The sequence below is a fragment of the Anabrus simplex genome, chromosome 7, assembly GCF_040414725.1.
Source record: "Anabrus simplex isolate iqAnaSimp1 chromosome 7, ASM4041472v1, whole genome shotgun sequence".
NCBI lineage: Eukaryota > Metazoa > Arthropoda > Insecta > Orthoptera > Tettigoniidae > Anabrus > Anabrus simplex.
The window spans coordinates 287035207-287059493 of NC_090271.1; the positions used below are offsets into that span (position 1 = coordinate 287035207).

A 24287-nucleotide genomic window follows, 5' to 3' on the forward strand; every position below is an offset into this window, starting at 1 on the left:
CTGTAGTATACTCTTTTGCATTCCCAGTGGGGGGTTTTGGGGAGGGGAGAGTGATAAGGATATTTTAACATTAGAATTTCTTCAATCATGTCCCTCTTAATATGTATGCAAACTGGGTGGATCATTCTCCGTATAGTCCTGTATTGTGCCCTGCACGTGATTGGTATATCTCCCCCCTTCTTGCTTCTTGCCCTTCTTAGTAATACTAACGATGTGCAGATGGCCTTGGGAAGTATTTAGGGTAGCCATTTGGCAGTTGATCTCTGTTCTTTCTACGAGACAGAAATATTATGTAGACTGCATTATATTTCCGGGATTTATCCCGGTTTTCACCCTCCTTTTGGGGTGGGAATTTTGTAAAAGGTTTATTTATTTCTCCTTTCTTCTGTTCATCTGATTGGTATGTAAATCTATCACCTTATCTTTCGATCTCCATTTCCACACCAACCTCCCTTGGACCACTGGCATCCATGTTAGTATTGTACCATGACGCTATCTCTTACATATGAATATTAGTCAGATCTCATTAAATGCAATGGCCAGTGGTGGCATCAAACAGAGTAAATAAGCATGCAAGGTCACAGAAATCCAGATTAGCAGAATACCATAATATATAAAATATTGGTGATTGTTTAGAAGGACAAAAAAAACTGAACTACTACTTTTTCAGCAATCCAAGTGTTCACATCTTACTCGGCCCAGATAATAAAAATATCTTATAATTCAGCAGAAAGAGAAAATACGGATCTGGAAATGTATTAAGAAGCGGAGTTATCCAAATTAGCGATATCCAGTAGCAACAAAGAAGTAAGAAAACGCTTTCCGTCGAAAAATACAACTGGGAGAAGAGTAGAGCATTTTACGCCTACGCAATCGCCGCACGGAGAAGCAAAAGAGCAAATTAAAGATCAACTATAAAATAGCCCGTAGAAAATAAATAAATCTATACTGCCGTTAGTTAATTACGAAGCTAGTTGAGAAGATAATCGTATTAAAGAAATTAGAGGCCAGATTAAATTATACAGGGCCAACATTTATTATCAATTGAAAGATTGCTATAGAGAAGATTTCTTTACGATGTCTTGTCTGATCCAAATCATCTATTGTATTTGCATGAACGAGCCAAGAGTCATGGAGAAGTTCTAACTGCAAGGGGAAATGGATTACTCTGAGCCGCCTGACATACCGTAACCTAGGACGAGCCGAGAGCCCAGATGACAACAGCCGAGCCGCCGCCAGTCCCGAAATTCGCTGGCAGTAGTGATGCAGTCTAGTCCATCCCAACACCGGTGAAGAAATGAGATAAGTTTCTTGTTATTTTAAGATATTTATGTAGTTTAGTAGAGTTAATTATGTTTCTTTTGAAAGTGTGAAATAATCTATGTGCCTGTTGTGATCAACGAAATCAACTCCTATGACATGCCTAGCTCTCACGATTAACGTATGTGTTAGTCCATGTATAATGAATTAAGAAGAGACCGTTGTATAAATAAAAGATGTGATACGGAAGGAGAGCATAAGGCTGTTATGTAAGAGTAACGTTATCAGATAGGGTAAAGGTTATAAGCTATTAAGAAGCGATGGATCCTATGTTGTTATGAAGGGAAACAGAAGCAAATGATACATCGAGGGAAATATTTTTGCAATGTGGAGTTGATGTTAAGAAGAAATATGATATGAAGTGCAATATTTTAAGGTAGAAGAATTGAATGAAGAGAAATATGGAATATGTCAAGAGGCATACGTCGTCGTAATTAAGAAGAAATGGAATATGTTAAGGAGTAATACAGATTAAATAGGATCATACTTACCCAAGAATATATCAGAAAGGTTATGGTCTTAGAGAATAGGGATCCCATCACAATTCCAGCATAATGAAGATGAAATATTGAGTTAATATATTGGATTGTAGTCACCTGGTAACCTCAATGCTGTAAATAAACGATGTTATACTACGTTATGATGATAGTTAATCACCTTGTATGGAGCTGTAATCTTCATGATGAACCAAATCAGAGTTGAGAGCTAAGAAATGGCTTAGGCTAGTGGCATACAAGAGAGAATATGAGATGTTGTAATGTAATATATCATAGGTTATTGAAAGTTTTAATGCATCTTAACGGCACACAGGCAATAAATGAGATGTCACACGTCTTAGTTTGTCAACGTTATGCATATATAGAAAATATGAAATGTAGATATACAGTAGAACCTTGATAATTTGAAATCGGTTAATTCAAAATCCCGCCTTCAAAGAAGGTCTTGTTCCCGGAAACATGAGATACAGTTCTGCATGTTATTTAAACTGTTTAATTCGAAATATGGATAAATCATAATTCAAAGTACAATGTCAGCCCCATTACCGAAATTCAGACTTTTAATTCGAAACTGCCTTTACATTTTAAAACAACAGTATGTTACAGAGTAATTTCAACTCGAAATTTACCCGCGCCAGAATAGAACGCGTTCCGGAACGTGGAGGGGTACTGTAGCTTACCGCACTTACACTCCCTTCGGAAGGTCTACAGTGCGCTTCACGATTACTAAGTTGAACGAAATCGGAATTCTTTTGTATTCAATCTTTTAAGGAACGCCGTAGTATCACACAACAGGCAGTGTGCAGAAAAACAGAATCCGCGAACGTTGGCGATGCCGACAGTTAACGAAAAAACGTAGCTCATATAATAAATTCGTAGGCACCGAACAATAATGTCATTGCCTATGAAACTGCTTGGCTTTATTTTAATGTGAGCCCAAACGGTCTTATGGTTTTAAAGGAGAAAGTGCCAGCCAGAGAATCGTACAAGAGTGGGGGATCGGGGTCATCGTAGTGCGTTGCAATGCACATCGAAGTAAGAAACTTTATCCCACAATGTTTGAAGGGTGCCGCGCACTTTCCATGCTGGTACAAAGCATCTAAAAATGCAAACAGTACAGAAATCCAAAAAATAATGCATTTGCACAGGGGAACCAGCATAATTGATCCTCATCTTTGAATTGCGTGATGTTTTTTCTTTCGTTGCATGAGATTATGTTTGTCAGTGATTTATCCAAGTGCATTATTTGAACATTGTAAGTGCACCTTGTTGGATATATGTCGGAAATAGTTTTTTCCATGGCATCTGAAAAGTTTAAACCGTGAATCGAGGTGATTGCATGTTCACAATTAAGTATTTATTTATTTTCCACCTAGTCGATACAATGATTGCTTAAGGCAATTTAATGGTTAAAAGTGGTACATGTTTCATATATTATCAACATCTTCAGCTACATAACACTGTTTAGATGAAAAATATATAAATTGACAAAGTAGTGCTTTAGAGGAAGTGTCCTTAAAATTAAGTGGTAACCTCAATACTGTAAATAAATGATGTTATACTAGGTTATGATGATAGTTAATCACCTTGTATGGAGCTGTAATCTTCATGATGAACCAAATCAGAGTTGAAAGCTATGAAATGACTTGGGCTAGTGGCATACAAGAGAGGATATGAGATGTAATGTAATATATCCTAGGTTATTGAAAGTTTTAATGCATCTTAACGGCACACAGGTAGTAAATGAGTTAAATGTCACATGTCTGAGTTTGTTAATATTATGCATATACTGAAAATATGAAATGTAGATATAATTTTGAAATTAAATATAGCAGATTTTTAGCAGCGTAACTTGAGCTGCATGTTACAAGAAACCCATTCCATTTTCCGAGGCATAAATAATAAAGTCCATGATGATATTCAGATTAGATTGATAATTAAGAATGAATGTTAGTTGAAACCCAGTTCAGGAAGATTTTATATTTGAAGTTAGATCATTTATAAGGCACTTATGTTGGAACATGTATGACTCAAAGTCGATGTAAATATCATAGGAAATATTTCTAATTTCAAGTAAGAGATATGTTTAAAAGGGAAGGCTATGCTGAGACATTACTTATGAGATGTAAGAAAAGTAAAGAGTTTAATTTGAATAACCATATGCTGAAGATGACAGTAAGAAAGATTTTTTTTTCGTTGTTGGGTTAATGTAAGATCAGCTGATCAGCAATACGTACTTGTAGGATAAGCATTTGGAAATACAGTATCAGCATTATTTTTCTCTTCTGGTTTTAATGTTTACTAATTTCTATAGATATTTATTTGTTAATAAATAATATTAGTTTAAGAAAATATCACTTGATGATTATTTATAAGTATCATAGTAGAATAAGTTATTGTTTGTAGCCAAGATTTTTGATGAGTGAATGCCATCACAGATGAATCGGATGGATATACCCATCAAGGAGGTAAAAAAGAAAGTTAATGAATAAAGTGCTAGGTTGAAAATGAGTAGCCGTGTCAACGCATCAAAGTTCTCTTTGGATACCACGATTAAAAAAATTAAATTACATCGCCAATGCAACAACCCCTGAGAAGCTGGTTGGGAAATTCTTTTACGTAGACCTACCTGGATGAAGGAAGGGCGTAGTATATTTTATATTACTGCTGCTTCTGTTAACTTAATTTACTGACCTTTTCCTAAAACTTATTATTCTGCTGGTTTGTGGCTTTAAGTATTTTCCATGGTCAGTAATTTCCATTCCATCCTGTTTTGAAAGCATTCAAACTTGTACCTTTCCACTGGCAACTCCGTATCCTTTATTTAAGCTTTTTTAAATTCTTTTAATGCCAAGATACTATTCGTATAAAATTATTTTAACGGGACACTTTTGGTCTATTTCTTAAATTGTATTATTTCACCTTGATTTTAAATTCTGTTGGCCTTTCACTTATCATACCCTTCTGTTCTGTAAGCTAACCTTTAACGTAATTCACCTTGCGGTGGTAATCGTTATTTATAATGAAGTATGTAATGAGAAGAATGAAATCTCCTCTATTATTGCGGTGATTTGTCACACGTTTTATCGCATGTGATTACTTTTCTCATTGTCTTTGTGACTGTTTATTGTGAGATGTTTTGTTTCTGCGGAAAGATATCTGCTGTCTGATTTGATTGCAATCAGTGACACATTGGTGTTGATTTCGGTTGAGCTCAGGCTAGTTTAGTCTGTGCTGATATTTATTGATTACTCATTTAATCCTTGGCTTGTTTGATGATCATCAATATCATCACTTATTCTATTCTGTTACGTATGATTAACTATTACTGACTTTACAAAAGAAAATATTTATAAAATCCTCCTATCAATACAAGTCAAGTCATCTGTTAGATGAAGCAAAGTCTATACATGTTTCAGCCTAATCTCAAGGCCATCTTCAGTAGTAAAACAATGATTACATAATATACAAACAAATTAAAAATCGTTATGATTTGAAGTGACAGTGATCATGATTAGTGAGTTAAAAACACATTGAGGTACAAAGTTCTCTCGTCTAATAGATCTTGCTGACTGTTAAATAAAAACACTATGCTAAGGAGTGTAGTGAGACCGTCAATACTACGAATAAAACGTGTATAACATCTGTAATGAGAAAAAAAGGAATATATGAGTGGATGAAGAACAAGTTAAAATGATGTACAAAAAGAAAACTCATATGACTTACTTGTAACTAAAAGTTGTCGTCTCGAATGGAGATGACCTTGTCGGTCTCAGGTCACATTGACAACTAAGCCTGTGTGTGGCTTACTGTGTATCTGTGTCGATGTGGTTGGGAGGGGTAATGGAGGGGGAGGGGTAATGGAGGGGGAGGGGCAGGGAGGGAGGGACGTTGTGATTCGCGGAAGGAGGGTGTTGATGGAAGGGCGGGTCTTGTTCTAGAATGTCGGTAGTGAAACTCTTTTTTATTAATGAACTGTTCACAGATGAGCGGGACAAAGGATTCCAATAAAATATTTTTCTTTTCGTTGATTTTATTTAAGTTATAGACGGGATTGTTATATTGGTCGATATCTATATATATATATTCTCTAGTATATTAAGTAAGGGACCTTTCTGTTCGTAATGCAGGATCTTTAAGTCTTGATCAATTGTTGTGTATTTATGATTTTTCTCTCTACAATGTTCGCTCATGGCTGAGTAGCGATTATACTTTAGGGCATTAAGATGTTCGGAGTATCTTACATTGAAACTGCGGCCTGTTTGCCCAATATACGTTGAAAGACATGATTGGCATTTTAATTTGTATATTCCAGAGTTAGAAATTTTTTTGCTGTTGACAGTATGAGAATTAAAAAACATTTTTGTATTGGTGTGAACGGTCTTGAAAGCTACTTTTAACTTGTGCTTTTTAAAGATGTTTGAAATAGGATATATATTATTATTATTATTATTATTATTATTATTATTATTAAAGGTAAATGTGGTGAACTTCTCTTTATGGGAAGATTGTTTTTCTAAGAATAAAACCATTTCTTTTAATATTTACAGGAAGCCTACTCACACAATAAACACAATCCACCAAACTTCTCTACACCCAGGGACACAGAAGAAGACGGCTTACAACAGTATGATTTTCAGAGCTCTTAATGTTCCTTTATCCCGTAAGAATTTTAGAAAGGAAATCAACACCATTTATGCAATAGCCGAAGGTAATGGTTTCAGTAAAGCTTTCGTGAATAAAATTCTCAATAAATTTAGAAATAAACACAAGACCACCTTAGAAAAACAATCTTCCCATAAAGAGAAGTTCACCACATTTACCTTTAATAATAATAATAATAATAATAATATATATCCTATTTCAAACATCTTTAAAAAGCACAAGTTAAAAGTAGCTTTCAAGACCGTTCACACCAATACAAAAATGTTTTTTAATTCTCATACTGTCAACAGCAAAAAAATTTCTAACTCTGGAATATACAAATTAAAATGCCAATCATGTCTTTCAACGTATATTGGGCAAACAGGCCGCAGTTTCAATGTAAGATACTCCGAACATCTTAATGCCCTAAAGTATAATCGCTACTCAGCCATGAGCGAACATTGTAGAGAGAAAAATCATAAATACACAACAATTGATCAAGACTTAAAGATCCTGCATTACGAACAGAAAGGTCCCTTACTTAATATACTAGAGAATATATATATAGATATCGACCAATATAACAATCCCGTCTATAACTTAAATAAAATCAACGAAAAGAAAAATATTTTATTGGAAACCTTTGTCCCGCTCATCTGTGAACAGTTCATTAATAAAAAAGAGTTTCACTACCGACATTCTAGAACAAGACCCGCCCTTCCATCAACACCCTCCTTCCGCGAATCACAACGTCCCTCCCTCCCTGCCCCTCCCCCTCCATTACCCCTCCCAACCACATCGACACAGATACACAGTAAGCCACACACAGGCTTCGTTGTCAATGTGACCTGAGACCGACAAGGTCATCTCCATTCGAGACGACAACTTTTAGTTACAAGTAAGCCATATGAGTTTTCTTTTTGTACATCATTTTAACTTGTTCTTCATCCACTCATATATTCCTTTTTTTCTCATTACAGATGTTATACACGTTTTATTCGTAGTATTGACGGTCTCACTACACTCCTCAGCATAGTGTTTTTATTTAACAGTCCGCAAGATCTATTAGACGAGAGAACTTTGTACCTCAATGTGTTTTTAACTCACTAATCATGACCACTGTCACTTCAAATCATTACGATTTTTAATTTGTTTGTATATTATGTAATCATTGTTTTACTACTGAAGATTTATTTATTTATTTATTTATTGGTGACAAAAGGTCCCATGAGCCTCTGGCTCGTGATAGGGACAATACAGTACATACTTTTTTTTTTAAGGCAACACAATAATTACATTTCATATACAATGGCTTTTCTGTAAAGTGACAAGTACTTCTTTTTTTTTTTTTTTTTTTTTTACATGTTAGGATCATAATTTTTCAGAAGTATATTCAGATATTGCATGGCTGTAATATACTAAATATGGACAATATATATATTATTGTATTAATTAAAGCAAGTTATATAGAGATTATATTAAGATATCTGTAAAAGAGTAATATTCCTTCAGTTTTTTCTTAAAACATATAACCGATTTAGAGTTCTTTATAACAGGAGGCAACACATTATATTCCCTAAACATTGATGATTCTATGCCTTTCACTCCGTACTTTACTGAATTAGAATGAGAGGGATATATCCTTAATGATCCTCTAGTTTCATATCCATGAATTTCACTAAAATGGGAGAAGTTAACAGTAGAATGGGTTAATTTCCTGTCTAGCTTATACATAAAGACTGCTGATGAAAATGCAATTTGTTTATGGAATGGCAGAATATCTGACTCTGAAAAAACTTCATGTGATGGTTTGAGGAAGTCATGTGATGGTTTGAGGAAGATGGCCTTGAGATTAGGCTGAAACATGTATAGACTTTGCTTCATCTAACAGATGACTTGACTTGTATTGATAGGAGGATTTTATAAATATTTTCTTTTGTAAAGTGATAACCATCAATACGGAATGAGATTCATAACTTGCAATAATAACTACTACTGAATTAAGGAGTGTTCTCTCCTTTGAGTTATCATTGGCCTAAAAGATTTAGTGGTGATAGTTACTGTTCTCATATTTGTTTTCACCACTTCATGGTTGACTTACTGTGTCAACCCTTGCGATTCTCCCCGTTTTAATTTATACAAATTATTGAATTTAGGAGTTAACATCGGACTAGAAGATTTTGTGGTGATAGTTACCGTTTTCATATTTGTTTCCAACACTTCATGGTTGACTTACTCTGCCAATGCTTGAGTTTCACCACTAACCAATCAATGTATAATATTGAATTAAGGAGTGTTTCTCCTTGTGTATTATTGGGATTGATGTGTCAGTGGTGATTTGTACTGACCATGTTTTAACCTTCCCCTTACTTAATTATGATGGGGTTTGATTCCTCTGCTTTCCCTTCCTGATTTCTGGTCCTGGGGAACATTGATGTATTTTCACCATACTAAGATATTAGTTTAATTTTTCTCTTATTATCCTTCTCTGTTTATTAAATTAATAACTTGTTCCTTTTTCTTGCCAATTAATCCTTATACCAAACCAGATTATTCGTCCTTCTGTAATCCTTATATACCTTTATTAAATTTTACCTTTCCTAAAACTGGTGTTATCCTTTCATGATGACCGTTTGGAATTAAACTCTAAATTTAGTAGGTAGGTTCTGATACAGTGGTCACCCTTGCATAATCCACTCTACACTCGCTCTTCACTCATTAACCCATTTGAGGTATGTTATCTTTGTTGTTCTTGTATGTTGGTTTAATAATTTCTGTTTTAATTTGACTCGGGGTGTGTAACACCCTTGTGGAATTTATGTTGTGGGTGTAAGTGTACCGCGGGTGCTATTCTTTACCTGACCAAGTTATTGTGTCCCTTTATTCCCTCCTTTGTCTCAGTGTTTTTATTTTTATTAACTGCACGTTACTGTGTTTATGTTTTATTCATATTAGCCCTTTGCATGTTACAAGGGGAGGGGAGGCGTGGCTTCACTTATGGCGAGGCAGATGGATGAGGGGGAAATGGAGGATGCCGAGTGTGGCGGAAGGTTAGAGTTGGGGAGTGGGAGGGTTTTGATTTTTTATTTGAACTGTGTTTATTATGACTATAATAATTATATTATATCATATAGGATGTAGGATTTTTCTGAGATTTCATTAAAATTCGGGTTTGCATATTGCTCCATATGAATAAACAGTTTTCAATGAGGTTGAGTAATGAACCCTTGTTAGCCACTTTGAGTATTTCCTAATTCTGTTCAATAGATATGAATTCATGATTAAAGTCATACATATGCTGGCCCATGGCAGAAAACCTATTGTATTTCCTAAGCATTAACATGTTCTGAGGAGTGAGTCTAAAAGCTTCTGCCTGTCTGGCCGATGTATGAGCCTGTAAACTCCTGCTTTTGAAAACTTATTTTGTTGATTAACTGAATGTGTATTATGAAAAATGACAGAGTTGTTGTTGGTTTTGTAGGCTGTTCTGCCCTGACCTAGTATATATTGTTGCTATTAAATGTAAAAGTGGAAGTTGTGGTTTCAGGTGCCTTGTCTCTAGATAGAGTTGATGGACACCCTGTGACAACCTGTGGTTACTATTTGTTTCTTGAAGTAGAGTTTGCCTTCTTTGTAGTTGAGAAAAAACTTCCATCAGTATCATAGTTTCTTCTTGCTGTCCTATTTCCAATATTCTCTGCATCTTAAGTAACGTGAAGCTTTTCTTAAGCCATGACTGAGCAATAACAAGAACTTATTGTACTTGCAGCCATACTTAACACATTATTCACACTTCTCTTCAAACTAGGTTACTGAAGCCATGCACAAGGCTCAATTACAACATGATTTAGGTATTATAAGGTCGATAAAAACCATATCTTGAATAACGCATGCACCTGCATTTTTTGGAGCCAAGTTTTGAAAAAATGTGCAGATTATTTGTGTATCTTATATGGTATTTATCAGAGTTGGACCAATTACCAATCATCTACATGTCTGTAATATAGCTGGTTCAAACTTCAACTCAGTGTTAAGGCAACTCAGCTAGCAATAATGGGGTGCATATTAACTAGGAGTTAATCCAACAAACAAGATGTAATATGTAGCAAGATATGAAAAGGTAATAAAATAGGCATAATAACAGGTCAATGAAGAAATATGTAAAACAACTTACCTAAACAATCCTTGCTGTGCTCTAGAAGGGTTTAGATGACTCATACCAGACTGTCTCCTAACAGATCGGGGAGCCACAGCTAATAAGCGAGGTCGGCGTAGGTAAACCTTGCGGCTGATACGCAAAAGGCGTTGCTGCAACATCTGGTGGCATCTCTGATTACCTGATGAATTTGTATTAGAACTGCAACCAGCTTGACCAATAGATGATGGGACAGTTACAGCAGTTGAACCAGCAGTGCTTGTAGTTGAAATACCAGACGAAGATGAAGGAACATTACTCATGGTGGATACCAACCAAAAACCAGTCCGTGTACGTCCTGAATCAACAGTAAAACTACCAGCACCTCCTGAACCTGGGGCAACTGACCCTCCAGAACTATCCCTGTTTGATTCAGAAGACCTATCAGACGATTCACTGCTTTTGTTTGGAGTTTGGTTGTTGGAACTAGTTCGTGAAGGATTTGCTGTCAGTCCAGCTTCTGTTTGGAAAGTACTTGAACCACTGCTTTGCACATCACTTGATTTAGCACTCTGTGAGCAGCCTTGCTCTTTCTGACTGCTGTTACCACCACACTGTCTCCCAGCAGGATGACATGCCTTCCTTAACCCCAAATCTACCCCCGTCAAGATTTTCATACGCTGAGGTAAATTCAAAATTCGTACAGTGCAAGTTGGAGAATTTCTACTAGTACTTGCTGTAACTGGCATTTGAGTTGCCCCACCACCGGGTTGTTTGTTTAATTCTCCAGTCGACTGACAATTTGAGTCTCCAGTAGTTCTACAGTCCGAATTACTATCTGACTGTTCCCCTTCTAACCTGTTGGTTCTCTCTCCTGTTATTCCATTACTTGTATTACCATCAGAGTTTCTATGTGATGTTGTTTGGCCATTTATCACATGTTCTCCATGCTGAATTCCCAATAGATTTCTCACCAGATTTAAAGGAAGAGGATGAGGAACTGGTCCAGATGTTCCATCCGATGGGCGATCATGTCGAGGACTCCCATCACTGATACGAGCTGATTCCATCATTTGACTCACACTAGGAATATGACTTGCATTCCCATCACTTGTCATCCCTTCTACTTGTTCAACACCGGAAGCGGACGAACCTTCAAACTGCCTGCGCAGCTCAGCATTTGCTGATGTATCCGATGTTCCAGAGAGGGCAAGGGTACTTTCCCGAACAGCCATGTGCAAAGACCGAATCTGCCTTTGTAGATCCTCCCACATCCGCCGTATTTGTTGGAGTTGAAGAATCTCAAGCCGTGCCCTGTAACACAGTATTAGGTCACATGGAATTATCAATATTATCAATAATATCCAACAAAAGATGGGCTGAAAAGTGTTTTCCTACAACTGGTACTTACTCAGAACAGGAAAACAAAAATAAAATATTACTCTTCGATATTTCCAAATACTCACCCATTTCTCTACCAAATTCTGCAGTATATCTAATTTCACAAAGCATAACTCCACAAGTCTCATGATTAGAAATCTGGATCATTAACCCTCTTGCACTCAGCGCACCGATCTCTCAACATAAGAGGATATAATAGCAATATAGTTGGTCCGTTATTGGACATTATAAGTTTTCCAGCTAACTCATTCCTGGTTGCCAGCGTTTCACCCCAGTGTGCTAAGTTGGGCTCATCAGTTGGTAAATAGCACACCTACCTAGATGCATGGCTAGTGCATACCATGGAGGCCACTGCATAGACTACTTGGAGCCACCGGCAGTGCCAATGCACTATCAGAGACTTAGTATCATTTTCAAAAATTAATGCCTGCCTGGCCATCAGATGGTAAAGATGTTGATTCCCATAGGGAACCTGAAATATTTGTTCTGAATGAGTAAATTTATAACACCATTATAGTTGGTCCGTTATTGGACATTATAAGTTTTCCAGCTAACTCATTCCTGGTTGCCAGCGTTTCACCCCAGTGTGCTAAGTTGGGCTCATCAGTTGGTAAATAGCACACCTACCAACTGATGAGCCCAGCCAGCCCCATTTTATCCAGAGCCAGCACTTTTTTCTAGCAAATAAATATTATGAAGACCACAGGTTAGACTAAGATAAAGCTACATATTGTTTGTGAAATGTGCCCTTAAGTAGTGTAGTCTATCAATTCATATAAGAATAGAATAGAAACAATTCATATTATAGACTAGCAAATATACCCGTGCTACGGTATTCTGCATTGTATATGAATATTGAAGTAAATACTGTACATGCAGTAAATAAGATTGTTTTAAAATAGCATTTCTCTTAGCGTTATCCGAGAAACAGCATGCAGAGGTCCCCATACGTTGTTTCCAATGTAAAGTGCTTGTTACGGATTTGTGATGATAACGACAGGCTCACTTGCCTACTGCCATTCACAATCGAGTTGGGAAGTTTACATTATAATTGCAGGCCCCATTGCCTACTGCGCGGTCACAATTGATTTGGGGAGTTTCCGTTACAATAGCAGCCCCCTTTCCTACTTCCAGACGTATTACAAATTGAGGAGTTTTTAATATAATGGCAGGAAACTTCCCTATAACCAGTCAAAATTGAGTTGTGCAGTTATCATTATAATGACAGGCCCCTTTCCCAACTGCCAGCCAGCTTACTGCCAGTCACACCAAGTTGGTGAGTTCACATTCTAGATGGGTACATCTGTTTATAACACAATCGGGTAAGGGGAGTTTTGAACAAAACTGCACGCTCCCTTGCCTTCTGCAAGTCAAATCGAGAAGAGTGAATTATTCATTACAATGGTAGGCCTGCCTTATTAATGCCAGTTACACAGGAATTGGAGAAGGACACCATACCTACTGCCAGTCAAAGTCGGTGTGGGGAGTACTGATTACAATAGCAGACATACCCTTTCTTGATCGCTACAAAATCAACATCAGTGAATATATATAGTTCGACATACGAAAGTATGTGCTTGTTTACAATATTGCAGACCTTTATTTACAGATTAACTGCTGATAAACGGTACATCATATCGAGAAAGGATTGTACTACAAGACGCCGGATTTAGCGGCCTAAATTGCTGGTCTTATGATATCTCATCTATTCATGGATCAGATTGAGTTAGAAACGTGGAATAGGGTAAAATTTGTGTAAGATTACCTCACATTGCATTGCTTTTCGGATAATTAAGTGACAGCTACATACATAGCATTTGGCTCACATATGGCTACTGGGTGGACCAATTTTCGTGTAGAGTTTGATGATTCTATCTTTCCTATAAATGATGGAAGGTATGAATTATGTATGTGAAAAGTCCAAATTTACTTAACATCAAGAAATAGAGAAAAATCAAACGTAAAAGGGACAGAAACACGACAAAAAGTCGTAAGACCAAGGTTGTAGATCACTCCAAATTGAACAGGGATTGTGCCATCCGTTATGTGATAATACTTCCCGAAGGTCTGCACCATCATTAAAATTGCCTCCATATTTCGATATTCTTCGGGATAAAAAGGGAAAAATTTAAAGATCTTGGAAGTTTTCTGTCCATTACAGGCTAAAACGTATAATTTTGCCGAATTTCAATATCCTTCTTCGACTGGCAGATTATGCCGCAATCTGGGTTTTCGGTGAGGAGTGTAAAAATTAGGACTTTCAAGAAACTAAACCAAAAAATATGCAGACGGTCATTATTACCCCTTCAACGTGTAGCTGTACGAAAATAGTCAATGTACAGGCACACAGTCGTTACGATTTTATTCACATAGATAGATAAGGAACCTGCTCCACGTACAACACCTTTTGGGCTATATCCGCTGGACTTAACCTGAAAAACAGACAGTTTATGATATCTCCCTTATTAATCCTCCTGTCAAAAAAAAGCACATGAAAAAAGTTTTAGAGATGGAATTCGATCACGTTTGGTCGATTTCCAGTCAGGTTGGTCTTGTACTGTATATATTGTGTAAGAGTAAAATCACCATTTCAGTTCCCTATAAACCGCCAGTCCATTCCGGGAATATGAAATGTTATTGACAATTAACACCTACCGTTGGACAGGTGATGTTAAATGTAAAGTTTGACTCAAATATCTTCAGTAGTTTTCAAGTTGTAAAAAATACACTTTACACGCACCCGCTCTTGAGTTAAGTCCGGTGGGACTTGTACCGGAAAATGGTCCGTTAATTATATCTCCTTTATTACTCCTCGTATTGAAATGATGCACATGAGGAAAAAGGCTTAGAAATTAATTTCCATTAAGGCAGGTAAATTTACATTAAGTTTGATTGTGTATATTTTGTGGGAATGAAAAATCACGGTTTCGGTTTCGTATAATCCCCCAGTCAATTCAGGGATTTAAAAACAATATTTGCCCTAAAACCTACCAAAGGACAGGTGGATTCTAAATATCAAGTTTGGTGGAAATATATCCGGTAGTTTCCAAGTTATAGACAAACAAACAAACAAACAAACAAACAAACAAACAAACAAACAAACAAACAAACAAACAAACAAACAGACACCAAAACTGAATATATGCAGAGGGTCATTATTACACATGAAACGGATAACTGTACGGAAATTTCGCCAAAATTGTCAGTATACAGACACACTCTAGAAGTGCAGACCTTTATTTCGATAGTTACTGCTTTGAAACTGTACGACGTATCTACAAACGGACTTCACCATCAGACGCCCCTTTCAGTGCTCTACATGGTTGGTCCTATGACATCTTCTCGTATCTTCTATATTTATGGGTTAGATTGAGTTAGAGTCATTGAATGGGGTGAAATTTTGTTCAGTTTTCACATACTACTTTATATCTTTGATAATCATATGACAGCTAGAATCATAAAATTTGGCTATAACATGGCCAATGGTCATGTTAATGTGCGTACCGAATGTCATGAGTCTATCATTCCTATAAGTGTGCCAAATGATAACATATACGTGTAAAAGTACAAAATCAACTTGAAATCGAGAAATACAGCTGTATTTAACGTATTAGGGATAGAAATACGACGAAAAGTCATAGGACAAAATTTGTAGATCTCTCCAAAATGAAACGTCATTTGCTTTCTGACTTGTGATACGTCTTACTGATTAGCCACCAATTACCCCGAAATGAAGGTCTGCACCGTCGTTAAAATTGCATCCATATTTCAGAATTTTCCTGGGCCAAAAGTTATACATTTGCATAGCTTAGAATATTTCCTCAAAGAAAAGAGTGTCCAGCATTCGGGATTATCACTCACATACATACGTGGTAATTAAGGAAGAAAATAATACAGTTTAGTAAGTTGAAATTAATAGAAAATGGATTATAACTGAGGACATCCGGATGACGACAAATACGTAAATACCAAGTGAATGTATTGGAACATCAAATGCTCCTCAATAAATTATGCTGGTGTGAGTTATGGATATAAGAAAGCGGTAATCGGAGAGAAATTTAGGCGTAGGGATTCTTAGGTAATCAGATAAGAAGATGAATATTTGTGTTATTACTTAAGCTATTCGAGGACGGTTATAACCTCCAATGATATTCCGCCAATATCCTGCAGAATGGCCGATTGACGACTCTCTTGCTTTCTACCCAAGGAACAACCACGAATTTAAAGGAATGATGAGGAAAATGGCAATACGTTACTTCCCTGTTGGCAAGCAGTCAGAGACGTTGCCATGGTAACCCATATATTCGTTGTCGGTCTGTCGGTCACTCAATGCAGAGCATGGTATCGACAGAAAATAGTAAATTTCTCCGTCATTTGAAGAGTAAGGTAAATTATGAACATAACGAAAGTTGTTTATAATGAAGAGACCTTTCACATACGGTCCACAGAGTTTACAGAAAATCAATAGTATAAGAGAAAATGGAGGAAAACCGTTGTCGTTTTCCTATAACCCCCCCCCCCACCGTCTTTTCAAAGATTTTAAAATAATATGCATATCGAAACTTTCCCCGGGATGAGTATACTCTAAATATGAAGTTTGGTTGAGATCTATCTGGCCGTTTCGACGTGATGGTGGAACAGACAAACAGACAGGCATGAAAAGTAAAAACCACTGATTCGGTTTTGAGTTGACCTAAAGCGGATAAATATTTGAAAATTTGGCAAAACAAAAGGAATTACAGACAGCGGACCCCCTACAACTTTATTTATAAGAAGATAATAACCCAAATATACACCATTTGCCTTCAAAGTCAGCGTCTTTTGAAATTACACTACATGTGCCTGTTTAATTTCCCACCAAAATATCAACGATTAATACATTTTATTGCATCGAAGTCCTTTATAGATGGTCCATTCAAAGATATCATCACGAGATCACTTAAGTTCTTCAGGGCAATCTTAGTTCGCAGTTTGTGTTTAATAATATCCATTGTGCTGAACCCTCACTCAGATGATGAGGTCGATTTAGGAATTCATACCTGCCAACTTTTAGACACCAAAAATAGGAAGTTTTTCAATTCTTGGATTACATCCCATATATTCCACCACGGTCTAGGTGAAAAAAGGTCAGGATAAAAGGCATACATAAGTGAAAAAAGGTCAGGATAAAAGGCATACATATCAACAGTTACAATGTGAATTGACCATTAAATTAAAAATCTTAAACTAAGAAAACATAAAAATGGTTGCAAGAAAATGTACCTAGTCATTGTCATGTATGACACTTACATATGAATAATCATATTTAGGTATGTCACACCGACACACGCAACAAAATGCATAATACCGTATTTTCTCACGTAATTAACGCACTTTTTTGATGAAAAATACAGGCGAAAACTTTTGATGCGTAAATTATTGAAGGAATTCAGATATTTAAAAATTATTTACAATTCATTTACATTTAAAAGATACATCAAATAAAATATAATATAATATAAACACAACTGGTTCAACTCATTTGTGGTTATCGTAATTTGGCGTAAAATTCCAGCGTGAGTTTTTTTCTCAAAAGTCAAATAAGGGCACATCAGGTAAGTTAACACGTGGGTTTGAAGTACCAACACTGGAAAATATTCTTCCCGTTACGAGCTGACAATACGACCTGAAGTGAAATAAACATGAAGTAATAAAAGTACAATTCATGTAATGTAATAACAATGACACACCGACAAAACAAGGAAACTGTCAAACATGAGAAGGGCCGGGCATCAAAAGAGGGACCCTGCTAGATTACCCCAAACCGTACATATCCAATCTTGTACAAGTGACATGTCCATCCACCCTTTTTCTTGAATAAGAACGTGGATCACTCGTGGAAATTTTGCTTTAAACAACGTTTTTTGTTTTAGAACAATGTAAGGTGCAAAGCTTTCTACCATCAGCTGTTACAGCAAGCATTGCAGTACACCGCTGTTTTTCGCTTCCGGTAGCACGTACGATAACACTCAATGTTCCTTTCTTATAGACTGTTCGACTTTGTGGCATATGGAAAGTGATTGGCGCCTGACCTGCGGTTCCTATTTGGGAGATCAAATATTCCTTCACTTTACGCTTCTCAATCACAAAGCGATGAAAATAGTTGAAATCATTCGTGATTTTTTGGCATAATGTTGTTCTTCGTCAAAGAGAAAGTCCATTTCTCTTCATATAATTAATCAAGCCTCGGCTAATCTTCAAATCCGAGACACTGATTCTATGTTCAGCGGTTATTTCTCATTCTTTAAAATACAACATTTCGTGAGGAACAGCTTATCCAACGTTGCATAACAAAATCATATATTTAAGCAGGTCCTCCTCTACTTGCGGAAACTTGCCGCTTTTTGGTCTGCGAAATGCTTTGCAAGATTTGTTGGTCGCTTGAAGTGCTCTTTTCTGTTACCGCTGAGCCACACCCCCTTGCATCGCAGACTCAATCCCAGTACCAATAAGATACAAAACAAAGGTTGAGGTGTAGATCGCGACTAGAAAGGCCTAAATGCAATCAGCCTTGAACTGGAAATGAGCCTCTAGACAATAATAGTAAGAGACTAGATTTATAAGCAATAAAATTCAGAGTACAAGAAAAAAGGGTTTATTCAAATCAAGAAAAGAAAGCGGAGGGAAAGGAAATTAATTCAAATAAAAACGATAAAGAATGCATACATACATACATGCATACATACATACATACATACATACATACATACATACATACATACATACATACATACATAAATAATCGGTCCAGGCCGAGTTGTTGGCACGACATTATTCCGTGAGCATCAGGTCACAAAGAACCATATTTAAACATACTGTGGGATCACTCAATTAAGTACAATACCTTTCAAATGGTGCCAGTATTTACATATCTGAAATGGCGCAACAGATCAAAAGAGAGGTTGTTCTTTCCAACGAGTATATTCCACATCATTTTCACTCAACAATGCCCACACACCACCCTCATTAATAACAATGACCCCAGATCCTCCAACCCCCACGCATCAAGGAGAAAACCCAGAGTTTAAAAAATAAAATTCGTAGTATTTCAGTACAGGATAAAAGAAAAATGACTCTGGACCAAGGAGATAATATGTCACAAAGGGGAAAATCCCAGGCATGTGCATAGCCTAGATGAACGAAAGATAAAACATGGCGGCCCAAAAGGTAAATGAGGGGCCGGGATAGGTGCGAAGGCAAAAGAAATAGCACCATACGAAAAAAGCATAAATAAAATAATAAAACAAGATCCAAATACAAATTCAACAGATTGATACTCGTGCACACAATCAGACACAGCCAGGTTTGGCAAACAATATGAGCAACAGCATCAGTTAAATGACGAATGCAAATTCTTACAACATGACCCGAAGGTCACAAACGAGGTGTCATTTATTCCAGAAGTTGCGTGCGCAGGTCAAATAATTACTCTAAGATTTAATATTAACGTACTTAACATAAAATAAATAATTCTACACACCGTGGTAGCTTCACCTCTAAGAATGTAATATTTAAATTTTTTAAACAGATCAATGCTATTACGGACTGTACTATATACCTTTGTCACAACTGTAATCAACGTTTATCAAGTTCTTAATGGCTCAAATGAGTCGAAACATGTTTGAACTTTATTGCTCTATCCAAAGCATTTAACGTGCTTGCTACCCATTAGGGAAAAGGAAGGAAAAAATCATGAGGCTGCTGAAATGTGGTTTTGGAGAAGAATTACAAGTTGGACAGATAAAAAGCAAATGACTGTTTTAAAGTTAAATAAATAAACTTCATCAATAAACTTCATTGGTTGTCCGTATTGAACCAAGATTACAACTTTTATTATAAAAAGAGGATTGGTGTTTATTAAATACGATAACTGATGATTTAATTTCCACCATAGCTGAATTAGCTAGAGGTCCGATATGAAGTAAAACGCAAGCTATCTCCTATCCTTAATCAAGGTTTCTAAAGCTTCCAACGATAGTTTGCATGTGTCCAAGGAACTCTGTTTTCCTCCTCTAGTGGAATTAGCCATCACTTTTTGCATCCTCCAAAGGCACAATAGAAAGAGAAGTTTACATTAAATAACAATTTCTACACTTTCAATAATGTCATTTACCAACAGATAGGCTTTCCCATGGGGTCACCAGCTTCAGGGATCCTTTAGAACATTCTCACATCATTGGTAAGATTATCGGTTGTTGATTACAGTTGTGACAAAGGTACATAGTACAGTGCTTAGTAGCAGTAGCATTCAACACTGGACACATTCTGTAGATGATACATTTGTTATTTTAGACTCCTGTGTTACTAACAGCAACACAGTACTTGAATCTCTTGACTCCACTGATCCACATATAAAATTAACTATAGAGTCAGAAAATAATAAAGCCCTCAATTATCTGGACTTAACCATTATGCACAATTAGGACAACACTTTATCCTTTAATATATACAGGAAACCCACCCACACCATCAATACCATCCAACAAACTTCTGTGCACCCAGACATAAATAAGAAAGCAGCTTACAGTAGCATGATACTCAGAGCATTGACTGTTCTTTTATCTCGCAAGAATTACAAAAAAGAAATTAATACTATTTACAATACTGCAGAACACAGCGGTCTCAGTAGAACCTTCCTAAGAAGAATCATCAATAGGTATAAGAGCAGACTCAAGACCACCCTAGAAATAGATTCTGCTCCTAAAGAAAAGTTTTCCATATTCACTTTCAATAACAGCAAAATTGACCAAATTTCTAATATTTTTAAAAAACACCAACACCAAAATAGCGTTTAGAACCTCCCACACCATCTCCAAACTCATTTTCAATCCACACACTGTCAACAATAACAACATTAATAACAGGTATTTGAACTCTGGAGTTTAAAAAATTAGAATGCCAATCCTGTAATTCCAGCTATGTTGGTCAAATAGGCCGCAATTTTGTTACAAGATACCCGAACATTGCAACGCTCTTAAATATAATTGTTTTTCAGCTATGAGTGAACATCATAAAGCATCCAGCCACGAATACCATTGACAGATAAAGAACTTAAGATCTTGCATTATGAGCAAAAAGCCACCTTACTCAACGCTCTCGAGAGCATCCACATTGATTTAGATCAGTTTCACAATTTAAATGAAATCGGGGGGGGGGGGGGAAGAACATTCTACTTGAAACATTCATTCCCTATATTTGTCAGAACTTCTATAATTAAAAAACCCCCCGTCTCCATCTCTCCAACTCACTACCACTCCCCCCTCCCCACCAGCCCTGCAGCCCCCTTACCACTCTACTCCTTCCATCCTCGGAAACACAGCTGAGCCAACAATAGACTCGATCGTACGAACGGGACCGTTAACTTTGAGAAGGCCAAGCCGTTTCAAGAGGACAACTACCTTTTAAGTACTGTAAGTTTAAAGTTTTCTTCACACCCATTTTACACTTTTTACTTATCAGCCCAAGTTTCTCACACCACCTCGTTTTTTTCCATTTCAGATTGGAACTTCATTGATGGATTCCACTAGGCGGCCGTAGATTCTTCTTTTTTTTTTTTTTCCGAGATCCTATTAACTTCCAATCAATGAACAACATACAATTCAAACAGATGTAAGATATTCAAAGACTGGCATATAAAGAGTGTATGATTCTTACAGGTGATCTGCATTACATATCTGAGTGGAGGTTGAAGGATCATTTCTTTTGTTGAGTACTGTACTTGTTCCCTTAACCGGCTGTGTTTACTTTGCTGTTACGCTCCTTTCCTATACAGAGCGAACACGTAAGGTTGGTAGATTCATACGCCGTGTGATTTGTGGTGTATTTCCTGTTGCCCTGCTTGCTCGTAACTTATGCTTAACTTTTGGACACTAGTGTAGTTGGTCCGTTATTGGACGTTATAAAATTTCCAGCTAACTCATTCCTGGTTGCCAGCATTTAGCCCCAATGTGCTAAGTTGGGCTCATCAGTTGGTAAATAGCACACCTACCAAGATGCATGGCTGGTGCATACCGTGGAGGCCACTGCGTAGGCTACTTGGAGCCACCGGTAGTGCCAATGCACTATCAGAGACTGGCTCATTTTCATAAATTGATGCCTACCTGGCCAACAGATGATACAGATGTTGACTGCCATAGGCTCCAAGTAGCCTACGCAGTGGCCTTCATAGTATGCACTAGCCATGATTCTTGATGGGTGTGCTGTTCTTTTATCTGGGAAATCGAATTTTAAGTAGTACACTTGGTATGCTCCATTGTTTAGGCAGCATATTCAATTATTAAGTACTAGTATTAGGTTTAATGGTCCACCCAATCAATGCACTTCACTTTACAAGTGAGAACACATTCAATGTATAACATATTTTAACATACTAGTTCTTAATTAAGCTGTATCAATTTGGACCTGTTTGATGAAGTTTGTAAATTGCAACATATTTAATTACTATCGTGATAAGAGAACCATAAGAGTATCTCAGCAGATTAGCTATGTCTATATGAGTTTTAAAATACAGTACTTAAGCAGAATCTCTTATAAATAGTGAAACAACTCTCTGGTGCTACTGTATTCAGAATCATTATGCTAATTAAGAGTATGGAAATGTCAATCCAGAAACAATATAAGTATCTCACAGATTAACACTAGTTATAAGTTTAAAATATTTAAACAGAATTTCTACTTGGCCTCATCTACACTCACGCACGTGTCTACTTCGACCACCAGGCCTGTATTCTAGAACCCTGTACTGATGTTGCCATGGTTACGGCAGGTCATTTCTTCATCAGATTCCTACAGCAGAGGAGTGTGGTGCCAATATCTCAAAAATGGTTTAATTTTAGGGCCTTAAAACGTGATACCGAGTTTTGTTCTTCACATCATGAAGCTAAAAATGAACTTATCTCATCGTCATATGACAAATTCGATATTTCACCTGAAGTTGCTGTTGCTAGTCTCAAGTCTGGGTAAAGGAGGAGGGTTCGATGTCAGGCTTACAGCAACAAGCCAACTGGTAAAAACATCTGTTGCATCTAAATGCACTGGCTAGAAAAATATTGAGATAAAAACTGCAAGGGCATTCCCCACTATAGGCGACACGCATTGTTATCGCCTAAATGGTGTGAGAATTGGGCAAGGGCTACCCAGTCAAGGATGGGGTGGACTAAAGAAGCAAATCCAACAAATCCGGATGGCATCCATCAACACTGGTACTCTGAAGAGTCGAAGTCAAGAACTTGCTGATGTACTGAATAACCTACCCACAGACATTGCCTGCATCCAAGAAACAAAGTGGACTGGTTCCAAGGCGAAGGATACACGTTATTCTACCATGAGAAAACACCTAACCGGAATGGCGTAGCTATTGCTGTAAGCCCTAGCATCCAAAATCATGTCACTGACATTAGCTGTTTATCCGACTGACTGATGTCCATCAAGATTAGTAGTGGAATGAAACTGTTGCATGTAATCTCCTGCTATGCCCCACAAACTGGATGTGCTGACGATGAAAATGATTAATTCTGGACCAGCCTTGACACTCACCTACAATCTCTTGAGGAAAACGAGCTCATCTTCATTTAGTGGTAACTTTAATGGACACATTGGGGAAGATATGGATGGATATGACAGATTACATGGAGGTCAGGGCTTTGGAGAGAGAAATGAGGATGGAAATAGAATCTTGGATTGTGCTGCGGCATTTGACTTGGCGGTGGCCAACAGTGTTTTTTAGAAAGCGTCCGTCACACCTCATTACTTTAAGCAATGGTGGAAGAAGTACACAGATTGATTACTGGCTATTATGAAGGCGTGACCTGAATCAGTCACTGACACTAAGGTTATTCCATCTGACAATATTGCAACCCAACATCATTTGCACCTCCTCAGGTTTAGACTGTGCCTCGATCTCTGTAGAAAATCCCTGAGAAAATTATGGGGTGGAAAATAAACCAGCATTACACCCAGCTGAAAACCTCCCTCGGACCTTTAGTTATACAATACGGACAACATGTCAATGAGACCTGTACAATAATCCTCGAACACAAACATTTGTGCCGCGACCAATGTGGGAAATACAAAACCTGGATGTCATTTCAACAACAAGCAAGCTTGGTGGTGGGGCGAACATGTACAAGCGGCCATTAAAGCAAAGAAATTAGCCTGTAAGAGCTGGCTCAATTCATAAGTTGATGCTGATCATCAATAATGCAGACGACTAAAGTCACTAGCAAAACAAAGTGGCAAAAGCAAAATAAGAA

At 37.0% G+C, this 24287-nt stretch overlaps 1 protein-coding gene across 4 annotated transcripts in view; it reads right to left on the reverse strand.

Moving 5' to 3' along the window:
- LOC136877569 (serine-rich adhesin for platelets) overlaps nt 1–24287 on the reverse strand; it is a 467126-nt gene that overhangs the window by 248487 nt on the left and 194352 nt on the right. For all 4 annotated transcript variants that reach the window (XM_067151717.2, XM_067151719.2, XM_067151715.2 and 1 more), the window contains one exon: nt 10636–11910. In XM_067151717.2, coding sequence (XP_067007818.2) covers nt 10636–11910 — 1275 coding nt within the window. The remainder of the gene's footprint in view (nt 1–10635; nt 11911–24287) is intronic.